The 23,969-nt window shown below is 50.4% G+C and overlaps 7 protein-coding genes across 7 annotated transcripts; 3 read left to right on the top strand and 4 right to left on the bottom strand.

Annotated features, from left to right (window-relative positions):
• Positions 1-266: 266 nt before the first annotated feature.
• On the top strand, positions 267-1,281 carry BO66DRAFT_46341 (uncharacterized protein). The gene has a single exon (XM_025652407.1). It carries the CDS (start codon positions 675-677, stop codon positions 1,182-1,184), a length of 510 nt encoding a protein of 169 aa, XP_025505499.1. The 5' UTR covers positions 267-674; the 3' UTR covers positions 1,185-1,281.
• Positions 1,282-7,695: 6,414 nt separating this feature from the next.
• BO66DRAFT_46232 (uncharacterized protein) lies at positions 7,696-8,444 on the bottom strand. The gene has a single exon (XM_025652369.1). The coding sequence runs from the start codon at positions 8,156-8,158 to the stop codon at positions 7,766-7,768; it is 393 nt and encodes a 130-aa protein (XP_025505498.1). The 5' UTR covers positions 8,159-8,444; the 3' UTR covers positions 7,696-7,765.
• BO66DRAFT_46225 (uncharacterized protein) lies at positions 8,296-8,815 on the top strand. Its single transcript, XM_025652366.1, has one exon. The coding sequence runs from the start codon at positions 8,434-8,436 to the stop codon at positions 8,752-8,754; it is 321 nt and encodes a 106-aa protein (XP_025505497.1). The 5' UTR covers positions 8,296-8,433; the 3' UTR covers positions 8,755-8,815.
• BO66DRAFT_390535 (uncharacterized protein) lies at positions 8,781-9,052 on the bottom strand. The gene has a single exon (XM_025647032.1). It carries the CDS (start codon positions 9,026-9,028, stop codon positions 8,792-8,794), a length of 237 nt encoding a protein of 78 aa, XP_025505496.1. The 5' UTR covers positions 9,029-9,052; the 3' UTR covers positions 8,781-8,791.
• Positions 9,053-9,630: 578 nt separating this feature from the next.
• Positions 9,631-12,083, bottom strand: BO66DRAFT_46223 (uncharacterized protein). The gene has a single exon (XM_025652363.1). The coding sequence runs from the start codon at positions 11,665-11,667 to the stop codon at positions 9,823-9,825; it is 1,845 nt and encodes a 614-aa protein (XP_025505495.1). The 5' UTR covers positions 11,668-12,083; the 3' UTR covers positions 9,631-9,822.
• A 4,737-nt stretch (positions 12,084-16,820) lies between these two features.
• Positions 16,821-18,790, bottom strand: BO66DRAFT_390532 (DHHC family palmitoyltransferase). The gene is made up of 5 exons (XM_025647031.1): positions 18,490-18,790; positions 17,936-18,431; positions 17,755-17,878; positions 17,657-17,697; positions 16,821-17,596 (listed from the first exon to the last, which is right to left on the bottom strand). The coding sequence occupies exons 1-5, from the start codon at positions 18,596-18,598 to the stop codon at positions 17,098-17,100; spliced, it is 1,269 nt and encodes a 422-aa protein (XP_025505494.1). The 5' UTR covers positions 18,599-18,790; the 3' UTR covers positions 16,821-17,097.
• A 2,513-nt stretch (positions 18,791-21,303) lies between these two features.
• Positions 21,304-21,759, top strand: BO66DRAFT_436919 (uncharacterized protein; the record flags this gene model as incomplete). Its single annotated transcript, XM_025650955.1, has 1 exon — positions 21,304-21,759. One exon carries the CDS (start codon positions 21,304-21,306, stop codon positions 21,757-21,759), a length of 456 nt encoding a protein of 151 aa, XP_025505493.1.
• Between the last annotated feature and the right edge of the window lie 2,210 nt (positions 21,760-23,969).

The following is a 23,969-nucleotide window of genomic DNA, read 5'->3' as shown; positions in this document are numbered from 1 at the left end:
CCTTTATTCTGTCGTTCCCACCCGAGTGACCTTGTAATCTACATCGCAAAGGCTAGAAGCCCGATTCAATGCGACAAGTGCAGTAGAGTAAGTTGATCATGAAGATAGCAACTGGCTGCACAAACAGTCATCTGTCGGGGCACGGAACCGAAGTCAATACATAATACGGTACCGCGCACAATACATGACAGAATACGGCGGAACGATACAACCCTGACAGGAGCACTGCTTCTTACCTATCTTTAATGCCTCTCTCATCCTTTGATCATCATCCGACCTTATAGATGACCTTCTCGTCCCGGGCCCTACCTGGCCCATTATTCCCTGGGATGACCATATTTGCCTTATGGATGATTTGATCGGGCGAAAGCATATAAGCAACATGCGTCTGACAGTACGGGAAATTGTGGAGAGGCCGTGCTCCCAAATGATCAGGCGTGTCGATTGAGTTGGTGGAAATTAGGAGTGGTTAGTGGCCCGGTTCAACGCGCAGACTAAGGCACCGTCTAGCTGCTGGTGATTACTAGTCGTTAGCATGGTCTCTATGGGACCTGGTGAGGTGCCCATTCGGTCGAAGTTTTCTTGATCAAATGGGGAAAGTTGCCTGTCACCGTCAACATTATTATCAACAAGGAGACGGATGCCCATGCGATGATGACACTTAGCTTTTGCCAATGTTCAAAGACGCGGTCGGCCTGCGAATGAGGGTGCACCCACTTTGTCTGATCAACACGCTTGGAGTTCGTTGGCGTGGTTATCTGTCGCATGCGATGAATAAATATCTGTCGTTGCGAACTTGCCGATCTCAGACCACCAACGACTTGTTAGAGATTACGAGATCGAGCAGGCAATGGAACTGTGGGTGGCTACGAGAGTTTCAACAGCTGAAACCAACCCCAATCCCAGCCCCAACCCGAGCCATAGCGCCGAGAATGACAGGGGAAAAGCGGAGCATCAACGACATCAAGCTCGCTAGAGCAAAATTCAGGAGCCACTCTTCTAAACCGAACGACGGGGGGCTTTGCTTCCGCTTCCGGCGAGGTGTCCAAATCCCAAACCAACCCCATGAAGAAATTGAAGAGCGAAGGAAAAAAAAAGAAAAGAAAATACCAGAAATGAAATTAGAGCCCCTGGGCGGATCAGCCGAACATCGCTCAGAATGTGGCCTGGTGAGTCCCCTCTGATTCTATCCAGAATCAGATCGACTGGGCGGATCCGAACCTAAGACTTCGGATCCAGCAAGCGACACTAGGTAGGAACGTTGACGATGCTGATGCAGCGGGACCGTTTACTAAAATCGAGATTGCTGCCCAGGAACCCAGCTTTCTAGACACCAGCCAATTGATTAGATATCTACGCCAAATGGCTATTGATGGTACCTATCTCCTTCCTCTAGCCAGTTTCGCTTCGCCCGGCCATTTCCCACGAGGTCCAGATCAGGCACAACCCTAATCGAGGACCAAACTTTAGAGGGCAGGTGATGCGACTCCCCGGCGTCCCCGCTCCAGTGCTTGAAGTCATCCACTGGTTGCAATCATCGATGGATGGAGTTTGTAGCTCTCATAGCAGGTTCAATCAAAGTGAGTTCTCCCGCTCTTCATGACTCGTATCATGGGTGTCAACCAATCCCTCTTAACCAGTCCTCCTTCATCCGACACTCCTAGTCTTAGTGTGTCAAACAAAAACAGGTTAGAGAAAAGACAATACTGCCCCCAAAGAAAACGGTCGCAGTAGCTGCTGCTTTTGCAATTCCAAGGTGGAGACCTCTTTAGCTTCCCTTGGCTTTCTTTCACCCTTCTCCTTTGTCTCTCATGTTCTGCCTTTCAAATTTGTCAAACCCCCGGGCGTGTCTCTGATCAAACCTGGAATCTTGCTTCCGGGTAGTGATCGGCAGCTGGGGGGTAATATGCACATCACGTTGGCCATCGCATTAAACACCCATACTAAGCCCCCGGACCCCTGTCTCACCGTTCACTTATCTCGAAAAGTCTAGGGACACTGAGGGCTCACGTCTGCCCACATCTTGAACCTCAAGGAGGATCATCCGGCTCGCTTCAATTGCCGGAGAAAATGGTCTCATCAATTAAATTGCTTCTTTGTCCCTTAGACAGAGTTCAATGTGCAGGCCGTGTTCCTCTGCTTCCCCATTTTCCCTGTTTTTTGCCTTCCAACCCCGTGAATTGACTTGTCAATCAACGTCATCACCGGCATCATCTTTGAATATGTTTTTCTGAGGAGGGGATTCAGCAACAATCATTCTGGAGTCTCATGCCACTCATGAAAAGGACATAGCCTAGCACCTACGGTAAAAGCCGTGACTTCAATCAGGGCTGACCACTGGCAAGTTTGCCCCGCAGGCCGACCCCACTGGGCTAATATTAGTCTGTGATAGCCTCCGTCGAGGCCGTTTCCTAAGTTAGGGTGGCAGACTAGCCATCATCATCTCATCGTCACTCCCTCTGAAGACTAGCTGGATGCAGGATAGCTCTGGAGACCACCAGATGTTTGGTGTCAACTGGCAACCAGTCGCTATGGAATAATTATTAGTTTGCCTGGTCTACCCATTTCGTGTATGATACATACCCATCATAGTCTACGGACGCATGCCAGGCTGACTGAAGCTACCTGTGTACATTCATACTTTGCCTACTTGTCCTGGTTCTTAAGCTATTCTACTGTGGAAAATGAGAGTAGTGTACTCCGTACTGATAACCGCTCGATTCTGCGCATGTAAACATCCATCGAGCAAAGGTGGCAGCTGGCCATATAGTTAGCATGTAGTGTATGCGCTGTGTATATTACCATACAGAATACTCACATACATACGAAGTACAGTACGATACCACCATGCACCTTCCTCTTCCTTTCTTCCCTCCCTCCCTCCCTCCCTCCCTTCCTTCCCTTACGGACGGACCGGCGTCGGCTTTCCCGCGATTGTCAGTTCAGTGCATCCGGATCACTTCAACTACCTTGTCTTCATCCACATCCCCATCCACATCACCTCTCCAGGGAGAGAGTATCTCGACTGGGGTGAATGCAATCTTGATCGGCTCGGTCCTTCTTGGCAGGAGACAGCGGCCAGCCCTAGGGATGTGGTCGACTGACTTGCCTTAGTCCTGTCGCAGCTCACCCCTCGGGGTTGCTAAATCCGGACAAGAGCAAATGTTTGGTACTCAACTGGTACCTTGGCGTTCGGCACTCTGGTGCCGATCGCGTTTTTTCTTTCTTTATCTCTTTCATTCTTTCTAAATTCTTTCCTCTTACTCTATTCTTCTCATGTCCGTTGGTTTCAAATCACGGGGAGGAAGCGAACCATGGAAAGAACGGAGGCTTTTTACTTTCGGGGGAGGGAGGGGATGGTGGATATGGTTCCTGTTCCCCATGGCGGGTGTCTAATCTCCCCGAATGCAACCATCCCGCGGGGGAAGAAGGGTACGGTAAAGAGAAAAAAAAAAAAAAAAGGCGTGGGTGGGATTGGAATGAGTTATTTTTCCGGCTCCAATCTAACAGCAGGCTAGCAGGCTAGCAGCAACCCTCTAGCATCGACAAGGACCGATACTTTCCGACATGATTTGCGCGTGGATCGCGATCTAGCCACCGAAGGCTTCTCCCGCTGGAGCTCCGATGGCTTTGGTTGTTTTGTTTCACTTTACTCACCCAGACATGGTCCGCCTAACACTTTCTGGAGGTCTCGACTTCGGCCGGATCGGCTCCGTCTGTTCTCCAAATCTGCGGCCCCATCTTCCATGGGAAGGGCCGAGAAAGCGAACGTGCTCTATACAAACATGGTATAGACCCATCAACTTGTTCTGGAGCCGGCTGGCTCTCTTGACTCGATCTGCTTGCTCTACCAGCAGGCAATCGCAACGCAAAAGAGGTATTTCTCCACCCTGGGAAGCGCACTGCTCATCAACAGATTGGTTTCTTGCCCTCATGACTAAGCTTACGCGCATCTTCTTTGTTGCGTCGCACGTTGTACGGACCCCATGAGTCAGCGGCAGGTTTAACTCGAACTTGAAAGAGAACAACATCCAACGTTTCCGTGGAATAGCAACGGGCAATAGGAGCTAGAGCACTTAAACCACCATACATCAACAAGCAAGCAGACTCCCAACCGGGCTATTCTAGACCATCCAAGGCCGATCGCTACCGAAGGCGTCATTTTACATAAGCTCCCCTCCCCGACGGAACCGCAAACTGGCCCTAGCTAGCTCGGAGGGGAGATTTTGGCACATACACATCCAGTAGTAGAATGCTTTGCCTTTAACGCCAACGCCACTCTCTGCTCCAAGGGGAGGATGGGAATTTTCTCCGCACTGTAGCCGCCTCAGTCCGGGCACGGAGCGTTGTTTTAGTCGGCAGGAGCACCAGCCTGGTTGTTGATGAAGGAGGGCCCTATGATTACCTCAGCATAGCGGAGACTGCGTACGGGGCTTGATTAAGTGACTGAATCTCAGGGCTCCCGGAGCTACGAGAGGGACTGGCCCTCGTCGGAGTCGGACTCATGCGGACGCCGTGCCCGGTCAACCGTCGAAGGTTTAGTGTGGGTGTGGTGGATGTGCCAACAGGATTGGAGGGGCCGGGTTGTGGCTATAGTCTCGACCGGATATACTGTGAAAACCCGGCTCGAATCCGAAGAATAACTCTGCTGCTTTGTTTGCTTGCTCTCGACTAGCCAACCGACTATTGCCGTTGTGATGCTGCTGCTGCTTATTGACCATCATCATCCTTAGGTCAGTTGCCAGTTCTGCTGGCTTCCAAGCGAGCAATATGATTCGATGTTAATCCCGCTGTGGGATTATCATTGGAGACGGTTGTTGTTTGCGATCTAATCTCCGGATTAAATTAGAGGGGCTACGTAAGTGGTGGCTTCTTTGCTTGCACTGTCGCTATCGACCTACCTATTTGGGAGTCAGGACTATGGCAGGAATTGTGACTGTACGTACAGTACTCCCATGCATCCTTCTTACCTCGGTGCGACTGATCTTTCACAGAGCTCTAACTTATCGCCAGGGAAATCCGATGAGTCCCGAGCTTCCACTTTTCAATCATGATTGAAGATGATATGTAAACACCGTGTCTGCCAATCGCCCTCTGTCTGTTCAAAACGTACCCGTCCGAGCCCTAAGTGAGAAAGTAACTTAGTCGCAGTGACCGGCTGTGCGGCCCCACCATCCGCCGCGGAAATGGAGTCTCGTTCTCCATTGTGGGTGGTGAACCAGTTTCCTACTTGTCTATCCACCACAATCGGAAGAATTGCTAGCCTAGCAAAACCCACTCCGTTCACTCCACTCAATTAGCCCGATCACCGTGCGAACCAGACAAGAAGGATGTCACGGGCCCAGGCCTTTCTCCTCCCCCATCAGCACTGTACCTCGATAGTTAGATCCCGTTTTTACCGTTAGTGACTTTACAGAAAGGCACAAACAAACAAGGAAAGACGGTAAGGTAAACCGCCATGAAATGGCCCTCCTCCTCCTCCTCCTTCCACCCCCTTTCACCCCTCACACCTTACCCAAACTTTCTCCCATCCCCTCCCTGGTCTGACAGCGGTCCATTCCACATGGAACATACATGGTTAGGTGCATAGGGCATGTCGGTCCTAATTTCCTTTCTGTGTGTGGCTGCCGGGTTTACCATGGGTCCATGGGTCCATGGGTTTGACTGACCGTCTGGACCCGGAAAAATCCCCTACGCACTGACGGCGGCTAAGAACGGGTGATTGTCGACTACGATGGGATATCCTGGTTTAGTACTGTGGGTGCTCCCGCCGTAGAGGAAGGGTAGGGAAGGGAAGGAAAGGGGAGGGATGAGGGATGGGGGATGAGATGAGGAAAAGAGGATCAGTTGCTGTTTATACTTTTTGGGTCTAGGCGTTTCCGTTCCCGGTTTGCGGTTATACGCATACGTATACGGGACTTTTGATGTGGGAGTAGGTGAAGTGTAAAGTGTAAAGTGTAAAAGGTACGGAGTAGTCCGTGTAGTTGAGGGGGGTGAATTTTCCTTTTCCCTTATGGATTGTGCTGATTGTACATTATTATGAGGAAGGTGTGGTTCAGCTTTTAGTTAGTGAGTGGCTACTAGAGCTACCTACTGTATGATTGCTGCAATCTAACACTACGGACCGAAGACTACGTTACCATAAGCTAGCTAATATAGTCACTTTTCGCTAACCTACCAACTGGATAGTTCTCTCTTACTCGGAGGAGCATCTAAGCCCCTTCCCCCTCTAACATCAACAACTCAACCTATAGACAGACACATTCTACATAGAAGCACCCCCTTCTCAAAGACAACAACAATGAAAACACCGGACCACCATCCCACCACTCAACTCCCAACTCTGTCCCTCACAAAAAAAAAAAAAAAAAAAAAAAGGGAAGCAACGATCTCAAACCCCGATCTACCAAGCATCATCCAAAGATGAAGTCCACAAACAAAGAAAGTATAAAGTAAAGCCCCCCTCTCCCCCCGGTCCTGTAGGCAATAACATTCGAACGGAACGGAGGGGGAAGAAGATCTCTTTCCTAGACAGGACAAACCCCCAATTTTGTGTCAGGTTATTCCCCTCTTTGGCCTTTGGTCTTTGGTCTTTGCAAATCCCGCTGTCTAGTTGAGTGGAGATTTTTTGCTGGCTGATTGCGATTTTGGTTTATCGTGTCGCGTCGCGGGTGTTGGGGTGGATGAAGGTGTGTGTAGGCATATGCATGTGGGCAAGGATGGTGGGGATGCAAGTAGTAAGCAAGCAGGCAGGCAGGCAGGTAAGCAGACAAGACAGGCAAGCAGGCGTATTTAGCGGGGACTGGATTTTGGCCTAGATTCTTGCCTATTAGTTAGACGTTAGACGTTAGACTCTACCTTCGCGGTAGTTATATTGTGGCTGGTTTGTGTATGGCTTGTATTCGTGTGGATGTTTTGTATAATATCCGTTTTTTCTGACAGGCATGAGGATGGTTCTAGGGTACAGTGGCTGAGGCGGGACGCAGGGAGGTGTTAAGGTCAGGTCAGGTAAGGTCAGGTAAGGTCAGGTAAGGATGAGAGATGCGATGAGCATGATCAATCAGCATAGTATAATGGGATTGTTTGTCAGGTTTCAGGGGGACGAACGGTGGAGGGAAGGAAGGGGATGCTTGCGATAGCAATGGTAAGTTAGTGAGTGGCAATGGGTTATTTTTTCCACGGTTTTTCCCTGCCCCTGCTCTGCTCAGGGGAGAGGGTTGATACTATACTGTAGTTACCTCAACATATAGTGCGTGTAGTGTACTTCTGGGGATGATGTAGAGGTGGAGAAGGATTGGATTGTCTGTTCTATGCTCAATTGTGGGTTGCTTGGATTGAGTGCCTAGGTTTAACGTTATTGTGCTGAACACTCACGGTAGTATACAGAAAGAGTACGTACTGATCCTATCCTACCACTTTCCAATATCCTGTACACCCATCGCTTCGATAGTGTAGTCCTCTCTAGAGAAGATGCATCCTCCCACGGTAGGGATACTATCAACCGCATCGCTACCCCCTTCCCCTTCGCCTTCCCCTTCCCCTTCCCAATACAGCATCCCCAAAGCGCCAGAGCAATCAACCCTCAAAACAGGGACCCAAACACCACCCGACCTGCTATATCTTTAACCTCATGCCCCAACACCCGTCTCAAAAAGCAACAACACCTCCCAAACCAGCAATCAAACAACCACTCCAGCTCAGCTCAACTCAACCCTAACTAAATCAGGCTAATCCCCCAGCCAGCCAGTGGATCTCCAAACAACGGTTACCGTTTGTTTGATCCCAATCTCAACACACACGCCTCGAAGATCATCATCAGCCGGCTACCAAGAAAGCAAACATGGCCGACAAAAAAAACGCACGATCTAGCTGACAACGAACGTCGCAAACATCCCCCGGTCCCTCCCCCATTTTGGAAATGCCCAACGGTATACCGGTTTTTGGCATGATGTGATGATCGGCATTCATCACGCAGAAAGAGGAGAGAGAGAGAGAGAGGGCAACGACGACAAAAGCAATCCACAGTCCGATGGACATGCCCCCTCCCCCTTACTGGGAGTATGGAGTGACATGTTTCAAAAGGGAGGTTTGGGCTTGAGTGGTATGCTGCTCTCGTTGAGGAACTGCGGCCTTTCTTTTTGCTTCTTTGGACGGGCATGTTTGTTTCCTCTCTCTCTCGCTCGCTCTCTCTCTTGCACCGTGATGCCTCCCGACTCGTTCTCTTAGGACATCGAGCCGAGACTGTTGCGTGAGAGAAGGGGTGGAGAACAGAAACCGAGAAGGGGAGGGAAGTGCTTCTATCTGGAAATTAGACAACTGGCTGAATGGTGCACTGAGATTTTACTTCATTCGGCAATACTCTCAATCCAATTAATCTACTTCCGATGAACAATAGCTGATAGACAGATAAGATTAAACGACCCTACCAGCATCATGGTGGGTGGTCACTTCAATGATTCCCCATTTCCGTTCGTTCCGCAGTTGATTCATTGGATTGCAATCGAAGACACGGCTTATCACCTATCCAAGGCATCTTCTAATTGTCGAACGATCCTCCCGTGTCCAATCAGGGATAGGGTAATGACTGTGGCGACCACTTTTGGGCATCCTCTAGATACCAAAATAGGTGGAGCAAGAAAAGACAGGGTGGCTGAGGTGAAACCCCCTGGTCCCCTGCCTTCCCGTCGAGTCCCTGTTGCTTCACCCCTCGTACGGGGGTCAGACATCAACTCAAGCGACAGGTTCATCCAATAGTTCGGTAAGGAGATTCCAGATCGGTCTGCTACCTTGCTCACATCAGAAAATTGGGGTCTGACGGAATCATGTTTATTTCTGCGCAAACGCTAGGCAGAGGTTCTAAACTGCACCGGTAATATACTATAGACACAAACATGAGACATGCATGGCGTCGTCGAAAAGTAAACGTACATACTGTAGGAATGCCACCCAGGGAAAGGATCGTCTTGATCGCCTGCAGAAGAAACCAAGGCCAATCCTCTGTCTCCCACCAGAACTCAAATCCAACCATGCTGCACAACACCAACAATCATGGCCACATGTACAAGTCACTCTGCTCACCAGGTGCTCTTCGGTTGACCGGATTCGGTCGCCTGTAGCACAAGGTATCGGATACCCACGACTTGGGTGTTGGTCTCCCTGAGCACGCGCAGCAGCATAGCCAGTCAGCGAAATAGTCGGGTGGCACAGTGTCACCATGGCTTGCACATAGTCAGAAGACCAGATGGCATCTGTCCTCCTTCGACCGCCGAGGATATTTGGCAGAAGCTTTTCCACTCCTGGGCTCTCCTCAAATGATAGCACAGTAGGACTGTACACTGCATGCGGTAAATCCAGTTGGCATTGAGATAGTCTCAATTGCTTGATCGCCCCAGCGCACTCGTACAGGCAGCAATGCACCTGCTGTAATAGTCGAATCATGAACCGCCCTTGCTATCCAGAGCCTTGTCGTTACGCATTCTGTTGTCATTCGCGACGATCGTGTCGCTCCTGATTGGTACTGAGATGAGATCACATGGCCATCGGAGATATCACTATACAGAGACAACGAGAGAAGAAAGCGAATCTCGAATGAGGAAATCTTCCGACTGGTACCCAGTTCACGCCGCTGCTGGGGCGGGATCCGCCGGGGCCTTCGGGATGGCCTTGGATTCAGACGATGCTTCAATGGCCAACGGTGATTCATCTGAGCCATCATCTTCATCATCGCTCGAAGAGTCAACCTTGCGTCCGCGGCGACGGTCTTCCTCGCGACGTCGACGCTTTTCTTGGATATACTCGTGATAACGAGCATCTAGCTAGTTGTCAGTATGCACACGCATCATCGGAGCAAGGACCTTGACACATACCTCGGATTTCCTGCGTTTTGACGGCGTATGCCTGTATCTCTTCCTTGCTCAACACACGCAAAACGATCACGTATTCAGAACGTTCCTCATAACGTTCGCGACCGAGTTCCAAGGCAGCAGGGTTGACCAGTCGCCGATCAATCTTTGTCCACCTTGCCCCTGGAGGAATGCCCTTCTTGTGGGCATCTTTCAGAGGTGCCACGCCTTCTCGCACAGGGTTCGGCTCTTCGGGAAATTTGGCACGTGGCGGCTTCAGGATACCCTTGGGGGCAGGGGGATCCTGCTCCTTCGCTGCCGCCGATTCATGCTTCTTCAGCTCATCAGGGGAGCTGAGTCTTTCCTGCTTGGTACCATCCTTGGCCGGCGTGTCCTCTGTACGACGTCTCGACTGGGATCGAGGACGAGGAGCGCGATTCACAGTCAGGTACGGGGATACCCGGTCGCTGCTGCTCGCTGACGCGTCGGAGCCATCTCGCCTTCTATGTGCCGACGGTTCGCGTCGGTATTTCTTCAAGTCCTCGTCGGATGTGTAGGAATCGGAGTCGCTTTCATCACGACGTCGGGACCGTCGCCTCCGGGATCGACTATGGTGTCGCCTGTTTTCATCCTCACGACCCGCTTCACGGGAACGATGGTGTTCGGTCCGAGGGGAAAGCCCATAGTCGAAGTCATCGGGGTATCCTAGAACAGCGGTTCCCAGCCCAGTGCTCGTCCCGGAAATGATTGAAGTTCTGGATGAGGACTTCCGTGATGAACGATCGTCACGAGAGTACCGATCGTCATCATGTCGTCTATGCCGGCGGCGACGATGACGATGATCTTCGTGCTCCGACCGGTAAGAAGAGTAACCCTCATCAAGGTCCTGGTGCACGGAAACTGGGACTCTTTGCAGTGACCGCCGTCGAGCGTTCGAGCTCTCCACATCGCTGTCAGCCGAGCCATATGTTGAGCGGCGTACACGGCTTCCTTGGTCAATGCGATCAAATCCTCTCTGTGATGGAGGTGGACCCAGTGCCCGGGATTCCTTTCTCGATTGCAATTGAGGGTCATCCGGGCCAGTCAAGCTGAGGGGTCTATCCCTATGATAAGCACGCTGGTCACGGCGCATTCTGGCAGCAGAGTCCTTCTCAAATTGTTCACGAGGATTGGTGTAGGAATAGGCATCATAATCATCAATGTCTTCTCCTTTTCGAAGACCCCCGGTCGGCGGATAACGCCAGCGAGGACTGTGTTCATAGGCCGGGTAGGCACTGTGGGGGATCCGTGCCATCTTGTCCGTCAGGTCTAGACGGCCAGTATCACTTGCATAATCGGTGCTGGAAGGCTGATGACGTCGGTGGTGTCTGTGCGAAGTTGCGGGCACCACGTAGCGGTCCGGGGCTCGCTGCGGGCTTGGAGACCGGTGATGACCCGGAACTATCACAGGAGAAGCCCTGGATAGAGGCGAACCAGAAGCCTCATATCGACCGGGAGCATACTGGATTTCGACGGCGGATGCGGTATTGCTCCTCTGCCTCGGGCGGATAGCGTATTCAGTCCGTAATTTGGTCGAGTGGCCGGGGTCACGGTACGTTGTTGAGGAAATCGGTTGTGCCTCCAATCGCGGCTCTCGCACATGTCGTAAATCGTAGGATGGGATGTAGTTGACATCAGGGTGATAGCCTGAGTGTGTTGAGCGATTGGTGAGATCGTATGGATCGTAGGAAGAACTGAGCTGCACAGTGCCGGTGGAGGCGCGCATGGGATCCATCATACGCGAGCCGTTGGGAGACATGGGCCGGTAACGCACAGCGGGACCCATATTCTGTACCCTTGCAGACAGCAACAAGCGAGATCCGACCGGGAAAACAAAGCAGATGGATGACAATGTAGGTGGTCACAAAAACTCTGTGACGTCCTAGAGGATAAAATGGGAGCAATCAGAGGGGTAGAAATCACTGCCGGGAAAACTAAAGACACGAACAAGAAAAAGAAAGGTTGGTGGATTGGGAAAAGAAAGAAAAAAAAAGGTTATTTTGGGCACCAGGCCAGAAAGCTATAGAAGATGACGATAAAAGCCCGAGGGGCGAAAAGATCTCCAGATAAGACACCAGCACCCGGCAAGCTCGATAGAAGCAGAGACAGAGAAGGAAAAAAACTCAAGTCAATTGAGCTTGATGCCTGAAGCCACAGGCCACCAGACCGAGGACCGGGAGGGCAGGCAATACCTAATATATGGAAGGCTGGAAAGCACAGACTGATGAAACTGGGAAATTTGACAGTGGATCAAGGGGGAGGGGTTGAGAATGACTGAGGGGTCAGTCTCAGTGACAAGAAATTTGATCAGAATGAAATGAAGATTTGAAGCAGAAGAGCACTGCTTACAGCAAAGCACAGTAACCCGGAGACCCTGGAGCTGTGATCGTCACCCGTTTGAGAATGGAAGAAGGTGTGACGCAAGACACTGGAGAAGTCTCCGGTGCACACAAATCAGAGGAAGATTGATACCAATCCACTCCAAGACACACCCCATACAAGAGCGGATATGGACGGAATCCCCACTTGTGAACAAGTGCAGAGAGTGTAGTAGACCACGCGAGTTTGCGATTGTCTGATCCGAAAGATGCTGGCGAGAGGAGGGCGAGGATGAAGACGAAGATGAAGATGAAGATGAAGAAAGCGAAAGAAAATCTAAGTTCTTTCAGGGTAGTAGTATCTATCTGGTAAGATAAGTGATTGAATATACGAGATGAGGGAACAATGGAAAGATGATTGATGGGGAAGGAAGCAAGCAACGGATGGAGTGAGTGGCTTGCTCGAGTAAGCCGAAAGAAGAACTCAATGGAGAACCCGGCCTGACAAGCCTAAGGCAGCCACAGCCGGGTGTAGTGGGAAAACAAAAAAGGTGGAAAATGGCAGGCAGGAAAACGTGCAACCAACCACGGTTGGCCCTCGGCTCTCCCGCCACGGTCCGTGATTGGTTTGAAACCAAGTTTACGCTTACTTCATCTTCATCCACGGGCCAGAAGTTACATTCAAGTGGTTAACTATGGTCCATTCACTGGAGTCGGACTGTCTTGGACACACACACTCTCTCTCTTTCTCTGATTGTCTCGTCCTAGTGGAGACCATCGCGTGTGTGTGCTCCTCTTTTCGAGTTTCTCTTACACTCATGGAATCTTTCTTCCTTAACCGAGAACAATAGGACCTTTCGAGTCCCCATACACACAAGACTACTGTATCAAGTCCCCCACTATCCTCAATTCCACCCCCCTCCCTTCGTTTTCTCTGCCAATTTTCCACAAACTAGGGGGTAGATGGGACACTAACACACTATGGTATGGCAGATTCATTTTCCAATCAATCTTGAAGATTCGAATTCAACCCAACCCTACTCCCATTTCCAGTCCTCGTGCCCGGGCTGATTACCCGGTGCCGTTACCCACCACGTTACAACTTGCCAAGCAAGGAGAGCGGATGACATCACGCCGAACAAGTCTGAGGCCGTCGGCATGTTGCTCATGGCCCCATTCCGGAGCCGACCATCATCAGCCCGAGTAACATTAAAGGGCTGTGAATGGCCCGGACTCATACCAGTGGGGTAGGGCGGGCTTTCTAGAAGAACAGGAAGGCGACCAGTCTGAAGCAGTCCAGCCCAGCGCTCACAGCCTCGCAAGCCCCCCCCCCGCCCACCTCTACGTACACAGTACTCCGTAGAGTAGGCCGAACTTCCACCACTAACACTGGGTACCGTCGATCCAGGGGGCGGTGCTCGATCACAGTTGCTCAATGGATCTTGCTTGCAGTCTATCTGTGTCAACTGCGGACCTCAACACCCGCATCCGCCCCGCGGGTCTTCTCGAACACTGACATTGGTCTTCGAAGACCCAAGAACCGGGAACGCTGTGCCCTGCAGTGGCCCCGGTCGCAGACGCTGCTGTGTCGACCTCGTGGCAGGCCCGAAAAGTCGGCCCTCGAAAGGCCCTGGCCAGTTTCTGCTGTCAAGCAAGTGACCAGGCGAGCATTCACATGCCTTGGGCATATTTCGCCCTCTCTGAAACAACGGCGACCTTCCGCTCTGGTCAAGAGATGGCCCTTGCTACTACCATCACCCACCTCCGACGCTTCATGAATTGCTTCATTAGCCGGCCCGGGTGCGCGATTTACGTTGCGTGCCTCAGCGTCCGTTTTCAACGCCACTAACCGAGATGACTGGAGTCTATCCTTGATTCCTTACAAGTCCTTGTCCCCGCCACATCGCTAGAAAGCATCTCGAAACGAATGTGACACGGGAGGGAAGACTGTACTGAAACAACTCCTAGCAAGCCATCCCGGTGAGATCTTCGTGGCACGGGAATCTTAAATTATGATAATCTATCATCACGGAATTTTAATCAATTCCTCTCCTCCTCCCCGTACATCCCTTATTTCCTGCATGTCTCTGAAGATATTTTCTTTGAGATACAGCATGCGCATGTCTTCCTCGAGTGATCCTGCTAAGAAAGCTGAGCTGCCAGGCACCATGCTTGAGATTTATGTACAGCTGACTGTTCCGAGGCCAATCACAGCCAGAACAGAGGAGACTCATTCGTCACTACAAGGCTGATCCGTTGCCCGCCCTACCGGCCTGATTTCTGCAGGCTTAAACCTACCTCACGCTCAGTGGCATAACCATACATCTACTGCCGTGATGATCTTCTTTTGACTCACAGGTGAATAGATCATGTCAGGCGTCTGCTTTCAGGTGTCACCTTCGGCCTCGAAAGAGGCTTGCTTGCAAATGCCCATTCCTGGCCTCCAGTCGTGGCTTAATCGCCCGGGTGTTGAAGCTCAAGCTAGACCAGCATCACGATCCTCTGAGTGGTTGGTAAACTCACTATCTTCAGCTGCGATGGTGGCCAGGGCTCTGTCGTGTCGCAGCGCAAATTCCCCCGGGTACATGACGTTTGGAACATGGGCATCTCAACGACGACCTATGATGCAGTTGTGCAGGAGATTCTCGCATGTTTTGACACAAAGAATGAAATTATTAAAGCTTCATGATGGGGATCCAGCACACCTTCCATCTTTGACACCGAGCATCAAAGAAGGGTGCAACATCATTCTGATCAATTGGAAGCAGACATCATAAACAAAGTGCTTACAGTCACACATATTCTTCATCAACCTAGCTCACATACCCTTCCAAATCATCGTTACTAACACCTACCTACCCGAAAGGGGCTCCCCAAAGTGACTAGTTAGTGGTCACCACAATCCCTTAAGAACGGCCTACCAGCTCCACAATCTACCACAGGTCACAGCCATGAGCTCCATCATCCGCATCCATACCTCTCCCAACGCTGCTAGACCATCGATGGCCGACTGGTGGATCTGCTGTGCCTGCGGCTCGGAGAACAACCCTGCATTGAGCTCCGGCCGATGCACGGTTTGCGACCACGCAGCTTGTCATTCCTGTCAACAGGCATAATCGTGCTTGGTACGGGGTCCATCCACGGCTCTGCTCTCCATGGCTCGACAATGCAATCATCCATCCGCACATGACTGATCCTCCCACATCCTTTGAACACATCTCCGTGGCATGTACAATGCGTACACAGTCTGCAAGCTCCACTTCTGCTGCACAGGTGGCGTTCATGTATTATGGCAACTTTCTGGGGAAATCTTTGTCTTCAGCAGTTATTCGGTTTGGTCTTATCCCTTTAGTCTCACTGTATACATATCTTCCATGAATTTCAGCGATCGAACTTCAAGCGTCCTTGTTGGACCACCCTTAGACAGGCTGCCACACGATAACCGTGTCGATCGCCTCCATCAAACAATCGAGCATCTCGCACTACCGCCTCCACACGTAGAACCCAACGATCGTAGCCGTCGAAATACAATCAGATGCTGCCAAAAAAGAAAAAAAAAAAAAACAAGCCATGAGAACTCCCTAGATCTAAGATAGCTGCACCCACCTCCCACATCCGATGTCATGCTAGTAATGAATGCTCCAAGGCAGCCAGCCCATTTATTTAGTATGTACATGCGAATATGATCCTCAACCCGAGCCCAGCCCAGTCACTGCAGTGCCGGCCCCCTTCCTCATTCCGGAAACCCTCCTTCCTTCCTTCCTCCCTCCCTATCTGCTTGCTGGAACCAAACAAAGTCAACAACCACTTACAGGTACCTCCTCCTCACTTCTATATAAAGACCATTCCGTGTTAAAAGGTACTCAAAGAAACCCTCCCCCCTCGACCAGGCACCATTAAGCACGACGCGCAGTACAGAGCCTACCCAGCCGCCCGCATACACACCCCATCCGCATTGCCCAGCACAGCCTTCAGACCCCAAAAAGGTCAGACCCGGGTACAGTATTCGAGTCTCACCACGCAGTACATCATAAACTTGGTCGGACCTAGATTGACAATATCTCTGGCGGTGTCCCTACAATCGGTGAAAAATTCCGCAAGGGGGGGGGGATACTAGCACTCGCACTCTGTTACAATTCCATGCCATGCATGCATCTGTTCTTCTTAACTTTTTCCCTATCTTGATACTCATCGGGAGGTCTAGTATCACAACCTGATTGGTGATTCTGTCATCCAGAATAAAGATTTGGGCTTCTTGGTCCGGTTTCGTCTCTCTTTCGGCTGATCTTTGTTTCTTGATCTAGGCATCCTGTGCATTAAGCTACTGCACCGCTTCTCTGCAGTTTCACCGGCGCGGATTGACAAAGCCCCAGCTCAACCAGAGTAAACTGTACATTTTCCGTCTGCGTCGTCAGGGGAGATGGGAATGATTGGGTGTCTACTAGCAGGGTCTCTGCTCATACTTCAGTAGAGTTGGGGGGGGGGGCTGCTCTGAAATGGATGAACTGGAGGTGGATATCTCAACGAGAATGTCGAGGATATATATCTCGGCAAGCGTGGACCTAATTCTACGACGGAAATTGGGAATGCTTCATCATACAACACGACCACAAATATACTCCTCATGCCAAACTAGTATTAATTCGATTAGCCCGAGTAGAAGTGGAACCTTGAGCGCTCTATACACAGAACAAAAAGACCGGTGCGCCTGACCACCAAATTAAACATGACAAGGTCTAACCTGAAAGAAAAGAGAAAAGAAAAATAGAAAAGAAGGCATAAGAAAAAAAGTCCAAGCCGCAGGTTGAACTTCAGATTAACGTAAACCAAAGCAATGGCATAAGTATTATAGGACCAAGCCAGTCTCTCGCGCTCGGCGTACTTCGAGCTCAGGTTCATTAAGGACGACTCTCATCCAAAGCTGGCTTCTCAAGCCCGGCCTCTCGCTTCAGCCGCGACACCACGGGTCCAAATTCGAAAAAGCTGTCGGAGTCCTTACGGACGGCACACGGACTCTGCTTGAGCGGCACAAACCAGTCGATGATGTTGAAGCCAAGCACCTGCTGGAGGTTCTTGAAGGGACTCCCGAGGTCGAATGGGTTCTCTCCGGGTAGGGTTTGGAGAATTGCGAAGATGTGTTGTTCCCCGGGCGGCTGATAGTTCTTCTGGGCCTCGGGGGTGAGGGGCATCGGGGGTAAGGGGTACGTGATGGTGCGGAAGGTCGGGGCCCAGCGAGAGTCGGGATTGAGCCGACCGAGCAGATGGTTCGGCACGCGAATGGCTAAGGTCCACACGGCTGATTGACGATTGATATTTTCGATCGTCGTCAAGTTCAACATGGCGAGTTGCATAGAGCTGAGGGTCATTCCAAAAGTAAAAAGTCCAAAGAAACCGCTCCTAAATGGTAATGTTAGTACAGTTGAAAGGTGTGAAGAGGGACGGAAGACAAAGACTCACAATCCAATTCCAACAGCCAGATGAGGATTCGCCCCTCCAGTCTGTTCAGAAAAAAAAGGTTAGTGGAGAATCCAATTACAGCTGCATCGCAACCATACCTGGCGTTTGATCTCAGCAGTAAACACTGCACAAACAATTAAGCAAAAAATGCAATAGAGCGCAGTGTAGAACACGAATTGAATGAAGAATTTGAAGGATGTCTCAGAGACCACTCCTCCGACCCTGTAGGCTGAGTTAGCACTGCCACATAGACAAGGCATATCTGGAAGATTTCCTCACCAAGGGCAGAAGTGGTCCATCTTGCGAACACATCGGTCAACCTCCCGACAATGGTGAGTCCGATCAGGCTTGAAATGACAACATGTGGAGCAGTACAAAGGTCGGCCATCCGGCTGGCAAACAAAAACGTCTTTGGTGTAAAAGGTCTCCATCCCATGTGTATCCCAGGGAGTCATGTCCCCGTCCGCGGTCGAGTCGGCCCCGCTCTCCACATCCCTGTCTATCGCGTTGGCCTTTTCCACACTTCTATGCCGTCGATGTCTCTTCTTCTTTCGATGATGGCGACCTGATGACTGGGGTGGTGCAGGCTCAGTCTCTGCTGGCGGGGGAGCTTTTCGCGGCAGTAGCCCGGCATTCCAGGTCACGGTATGCAAGAGTCGGAAATATGTTGTCAGAACGAGCAGGAGAAGGACGTAGTAGATCACGAGGATGGCGATTCCCGCGCCAGCGCGACTGTCGCGATCATACTTGGAAAGGGGATGAATCAGATAGTCGACTATAGGAACGCTTAGTCAACCAGATCAGCCAACGGATTCTCGTCTGAAGTAACTCACTGCATAAGGGCTTGGTGACCGCATAGGATGCATATATAAAGACACATAGTAAGAATGGAGGGATGGCCCTGGCGACCGCTAGATTGATTCGCCTGTCAGGCCGCGCCATTGGAAGTTAACCGCGAGACGGGTTGCAGGCACCTCCGCATCGGAGAATTGTCAGGGTCGGCAGGGGTCGCTCTAGCCTGCAAATGTATCCATATTCTTGCGTCTAGACAGGCAATGGGTATGTACAGTCGAGACCCGAATAGAAGAGATAGAAGGCAATTGCCCTGGCGGTGCCTGATGAACGAGGATGGATGGCACGGGGAGGAGGGGAGATGATCATGGATTGGGGATTGGGGATCGGATTCCGACCCAGCACGTGGTTTGCAAACCAGGCAAACACGGCTCATGATGTCATGTCACATGACAGGGCTTATCGCTCGAGTACGGAGTACTTTGATAGATGCCCCATTCCAAATCACCTTTTCAACTGACTACGTAGCCACCTCTTACTTACATTCATTTTTCTCTCAAGAAAATCTGCTGCGCTATACCGGTCTCATACTATAGAATGGCCTCCTCAGTGACTAACAATGAACTTTGGCCCCAATACCCAGCTCAATGCATGACGATATCATAATACCGGGATGTGAGTTATGACCTCGAGGCTCAAGCCGGCAACCCCGGAATCGCTCATTTGTTTGTCGAGCGTGAGACACACGTGTCTAGTGCGGCTCAACTAGTGATTGTCCTAGATCGGTACTAAGATCCGTCCTCTCGGCCACACGCTATCCGCGCACTGGTCAAAGGCTTCAATTTTTTTGCCTGCCAAACTAAATCCCTCTCCTCGTGGATTGTCTTAGACTGTGGGGACGTTTCATCCATGTGGCAGCCTATGTACCTGACAGCCATAATCACATCCTTCGAGAGCTGGAAGTGGGGGAGTGAGTGAAGATAGTCGTAATGGAATATCTGGGGACGCTGAGAACCTGCTTTGGCAAGCCCTGTGGAAGTTGCCAGCTATGACGCGCAAAGGAAAAACGGTTTGCCAGGGGTCACACGGAATCGATTCCACGGCATACCGGTGATCTGACTATGAGTAATAGTGACAAGTAGAGCTGAAGTCTGGAGTAAGGCTTCCAGAACCAGCCGGGGCAATGGGAACATCCAGTGGGCAGAGGTCGAATGAGAAGCGATCATTACAACTGGGCTTTTGAGCAGTGAAGAAGAGAATTGGGGCTGGTCGGTTTCAAGGCACACCAGACACGAGGGGCTATAGAGGCCAAGCGTCATGATCGAAGTCGGGGACTCCGAACAATACTAGTAGCAGTAATGACTGAGAGTCAAGGGCAGGGCCAAAGGACAAAAGTCCGATGGGAAACCGATCGAAACATTAGCAATAATACAGCGTGGAGAAAATCAAAGTTAGCAATGAGCGCGAGTGAGCGATCAGTCATCGCGATGGTTCCCAAACGTCATTTGCAAAAGGGCATGTGCCACACGACGGGCGTTGATGGCTTAGGCAGAACTAGCACGGGTGCCTGCTTATTCGTAGACAGCCCGCCGCTCGTTGACCGACAAAATCGTCACGAGCAAGCAGGAGAATCCTCCTAAAACCCAAGGAGATAGACGGTAAGAGTCAGAGCTTCGCATCGCATCTAGAACTCGATCTCTGGGCAAGGTTGCCTGAATCCACGGGCACTGGTGACCACCAAGTGGAGCTCATTCCCAGGCCTCAGCCAGGCAGCACAGCACAGCGCGCGATTATCAAAATGAATTGCTTGCTAGCCAAGAATGGATGAGTAACCAGGAGGTCGTAAGAGGAATAGAGAAGAATAAGCAAATTTGAAATCAAATGAATAATTGATATAATTAAATTGGAAAGAAAATAGAAATAAAAATAAAATTGAAGATAATGAAAGGAGAGTGTAAGTAAATTGAGCCTTGAGTATTGAGTGGGTTTCCTCAGGGGGGAAAACGAGAAAGCAGTTAGTAAGTTAGTAGGAACGGATAGTTACTAGGTACCAGTAACCTAGTTACTACCAGTAAGTTAGTACGGAGAGAGAAAGCCTGGAGGACGGGCGGAGTGGACGGGCAACCGAAAACGAGCCTCCATTTTCCAAGCCTCGCTCGCCCGGATTCCGCTACTGCGATGATACCCGGTGGACCCTTGCGAAAGTCGATTTGACTCAACTGGCGCGCATATCTTACGATGTTCCCATGCAAGCTATTCCAGAATGATTCAAACTGACAGCACTCGACAGCTGATAGTTCGAACCGCCAAACGGTCCCGGCTTTTCCCTCCAATCCACTTGATACTGCACTGCACTGCACTACACCCACCCTACCCCTTCCTTCCCCCATTCCCCAAAAAGCAATCGAGAGTTGCCAAGCCACCTTGACGATGATCGACTCTGAAATGGCCCCGGGCTCTGATCAGGTATAGCACCTGCTTATGACTGAGATGAAGACAAGCCTAGTTCTGAAGGGCGCCTTTTGTTTTTTTTTATTATTTTTTATTGTTTTGTGGAATCAGCCACAATGGCAGTTCAGGACGCCTTGTCTGAATCATCGTTAGCGTCGTCTCTCTTTCACTTTCTCACTTGTTGTAACATCCTAAGATTGCTTAAATACAGCGGCGCAGTCCTCAGGATGGACTTCATCTCTATTTCCTACACACAATACATCCTACTGACCCATTGACACTTGCAACTCATCCGCTGTCTTCGCCTCTCTGCTTCTATACAAGCTTGACTTCAACCACAACTACCTACCACCATCATACCTACTATCAACACCTTAGTCACCTATCAACCTCTTCATTCAACCATGCCTGGCTTTTGGACCTGCTGCACCTGCCTTCACGGCCTTCACCAGATCGATCTTCACACAGAGTGCCTGCAGTGCGGCGAGCCACGCTGCCCCAGCTGCCCTGTCGACAACCGCGACGCCGATATGTCGCTGCACAGCTGCCACGAGATGTCGCCGTACCCTTCTACTCCAGCACACTCAGTCTGCGCACACTCACTAGACGCCCCCAGACACGTGCCGTCGATGATGGACTGCCGAAACCCGATCTCCCAGCCACTATCAGTCTTCGGTGACGTACGGCGACCCCGTCTGCAGGACCTTGCCGGCCAGCGACTTCCAGAGGATCGGGCGCAGACGCGAGGGAACCTGTACTTCTGCTGCCAGTGTGGCGATGGGCCAAAGCTGTACCAGAACCAGCCCCGTTGTGTGATGTGCCAGCACGTCGCCTGCTCCAATTGCACGCCGGTGAAATGATCTACGACTACGTTTTGATGTTGAAGGTAAGGCCGACCAGGAACAAGCTCGGTGGTCAGAGGGCTAATCATCTCGTTTGCGCGCAGAACTCAAGAGAGGCTATGCTATATGGTCTCGAGGCCGAATTATCACTTTCTAATTTTCTGACGTCGTTTTGAGCGTTTCTCATCATGAGTTGCATGAAACATGAAACAGACATGACCAGGAGTCACGGGCCGTTTGCATTTTGCGATATTTCTTTTCCTTTTCCTTTTTCCATTTCTAATGGATCTTGCATGAGCGGGTGCATATACCACGATACATTTTCTAGTGTCAGCTTTTGTCTTTTTTTTTTATTTTTCTGGTTTCTTCTTTTGTCATTTTTCTGGGCTGAATTTTTGTTTCTGAGCAACTGTACTAAATATACGGCTTAGACTGGGGCGGCTGCCAAATTGAGCAAGCGGGCCTTACTCGGTCGTGCAGCCGCGAAGAACGCCTTGGTTTACGGTGGTGGATTTGTGGGGGTTTAGATTTTTGTTCTGTTTGTTTAAATTGACGATCTCCTTCTCTCCTCTGTTCTATGTGTTCTATGATTCTTGTTATAGAGTGATATTGTTTTTTTCTACAGATTTGTCAGACTAGAATTTTCGGGTCACAGCAATGTACACCTTCTCTATCGTTTTAACCATCAGTTGATCTCTAGTAAATCAATAGTCAACTTAGTGAGTTGACTACTATATTGTACTATGAGTATATTGTACCGTAGTTATGCTTTAGGGTACTAGGTACCCGTTGGTTCCGCATCTCTGGTAGGCAGAGAGTCAGAGACAGACAGACGCCTTGTTGCCTGGCGTAGGGAGGGAAGGGACCCGAAACCCTAGTTCACCCTCCATTCCCATCGCCTGTTATCGACTTCTGTCTAAACTTACTCCGTAGTCCGCAGGGTCGGTTCATTACTCATGAGCCATTAAAACTATCGTCTATAACTCATTCCTTCTGGCGAAATTTGTCAGAGAGACTAGTTTAGACTTGCCGGGCCCGGGGTCCGGCCAGGTCAGATCACGGGCCATGACGACAAGTAGACATGGGTATACCAATGGAAGAACTGTAAGCTTCAGTTTCGCGAATTTGTAAGCTTCCCCCCCCAAAACCGCTTGCTTAACTAACGGATCGTATCTAACATTTGTCAGGGTAGTTCAACCAGACTGGCTTAGAATACTAAGCACCCGGTTCCCGAACTTTGGTGTAATGTGTAATGATCCAAGCAGAAAATAATTATAGTCGCAGCTTTTTTTGTCCTTCACACAGCCCTGGAAGACATTCAAAGGGGAACCCCTGAACATCTATGGGAACACAACACAGAACTTGGGGCGGACTGCACTGCACTGCACTGCACTGTGTAATGATTCCGCACGTTTTTGGGATCATGTTTTTTTTTGTGGTGTATAAACCAAATTGGGAAACCGAAACTTTCCATCTGGGCTATGCAGATCGATGATGGATGGATGGGATGGATGATGGGACGAACCCCGTATTCCAGAACTTTTTTAGATGATGGGGGGTTGTACACAAACTGTTTGCTGTATCCTTTTCTTGTTCTTTTGGGCAATATCATTTTCTCGTGCATGTGTGTGCATCTTAGAACAGCATGGTGTAGCCTTTTTTCTCTTTACTTGGATTTCATTTTTATTTTTATGTTTATTTTGTTTGTTTTTTTTCTCGCCGAGCCGCAAAAGTCTTGGTACGGATATATTTCGCTATGACTGGCTGACCTTCAAGGTCGGGGAAGCGAAAAAGGTATAGATTAGATGAGGGGGCCTGAGGCTTAGGAGATGGGAGGGGGGGGGTTAAGGGCAAGGGGAGGGAAAGGAGCATGGATGGGAATGCAGATCATGCAGCCACAACCTCGATGACCGTCAACCCGGGATACTAACTTACCAGGTAGTAAGCAAACAACAACCAAAATCCCACCGCCCTTTCTCTCGGTATCTGTATGCAATTAACCCTATGGTTGGGGGGAAACTGGCGGTCTCGCGACTGTCTGTGGTCGCAGGATTTCTTGTGTGGTTCAGCTCGCGATGACTGGCTGCAGTAGTGTGTATGTTTGAGCGGTGGTCGAATACGGAGGGGGGAAAGTGTAAGCACAGGCAAGAGAGACGAGACTCGGGAAGCATGACAGGTGTGCCCCGAATTTTGGCTTCCAAGCATTCCAAAGGAGTCATGGGCGGCAG

The sequence above is a fragment of the Aspergillus aculeatinus genome (genome assembly GCF_003184765.1).
Source record: "Aspergillus aculeatinus CBS 121060 unplaced genomic scaffold BO66scaffold_15, whole genome shotgun sequence".
In the NCBI taxonomy this organism is placed as follows: Eukaryota; Fungi; Ascomycota; class Eurotiomycetes; order Eurotiales; family Aspergillaceae; genus Aspergillus; species Aspergillus aculeatinus.
This window is presented reverse-complemented; position numbering and strand designations above follow the sequence as displayed.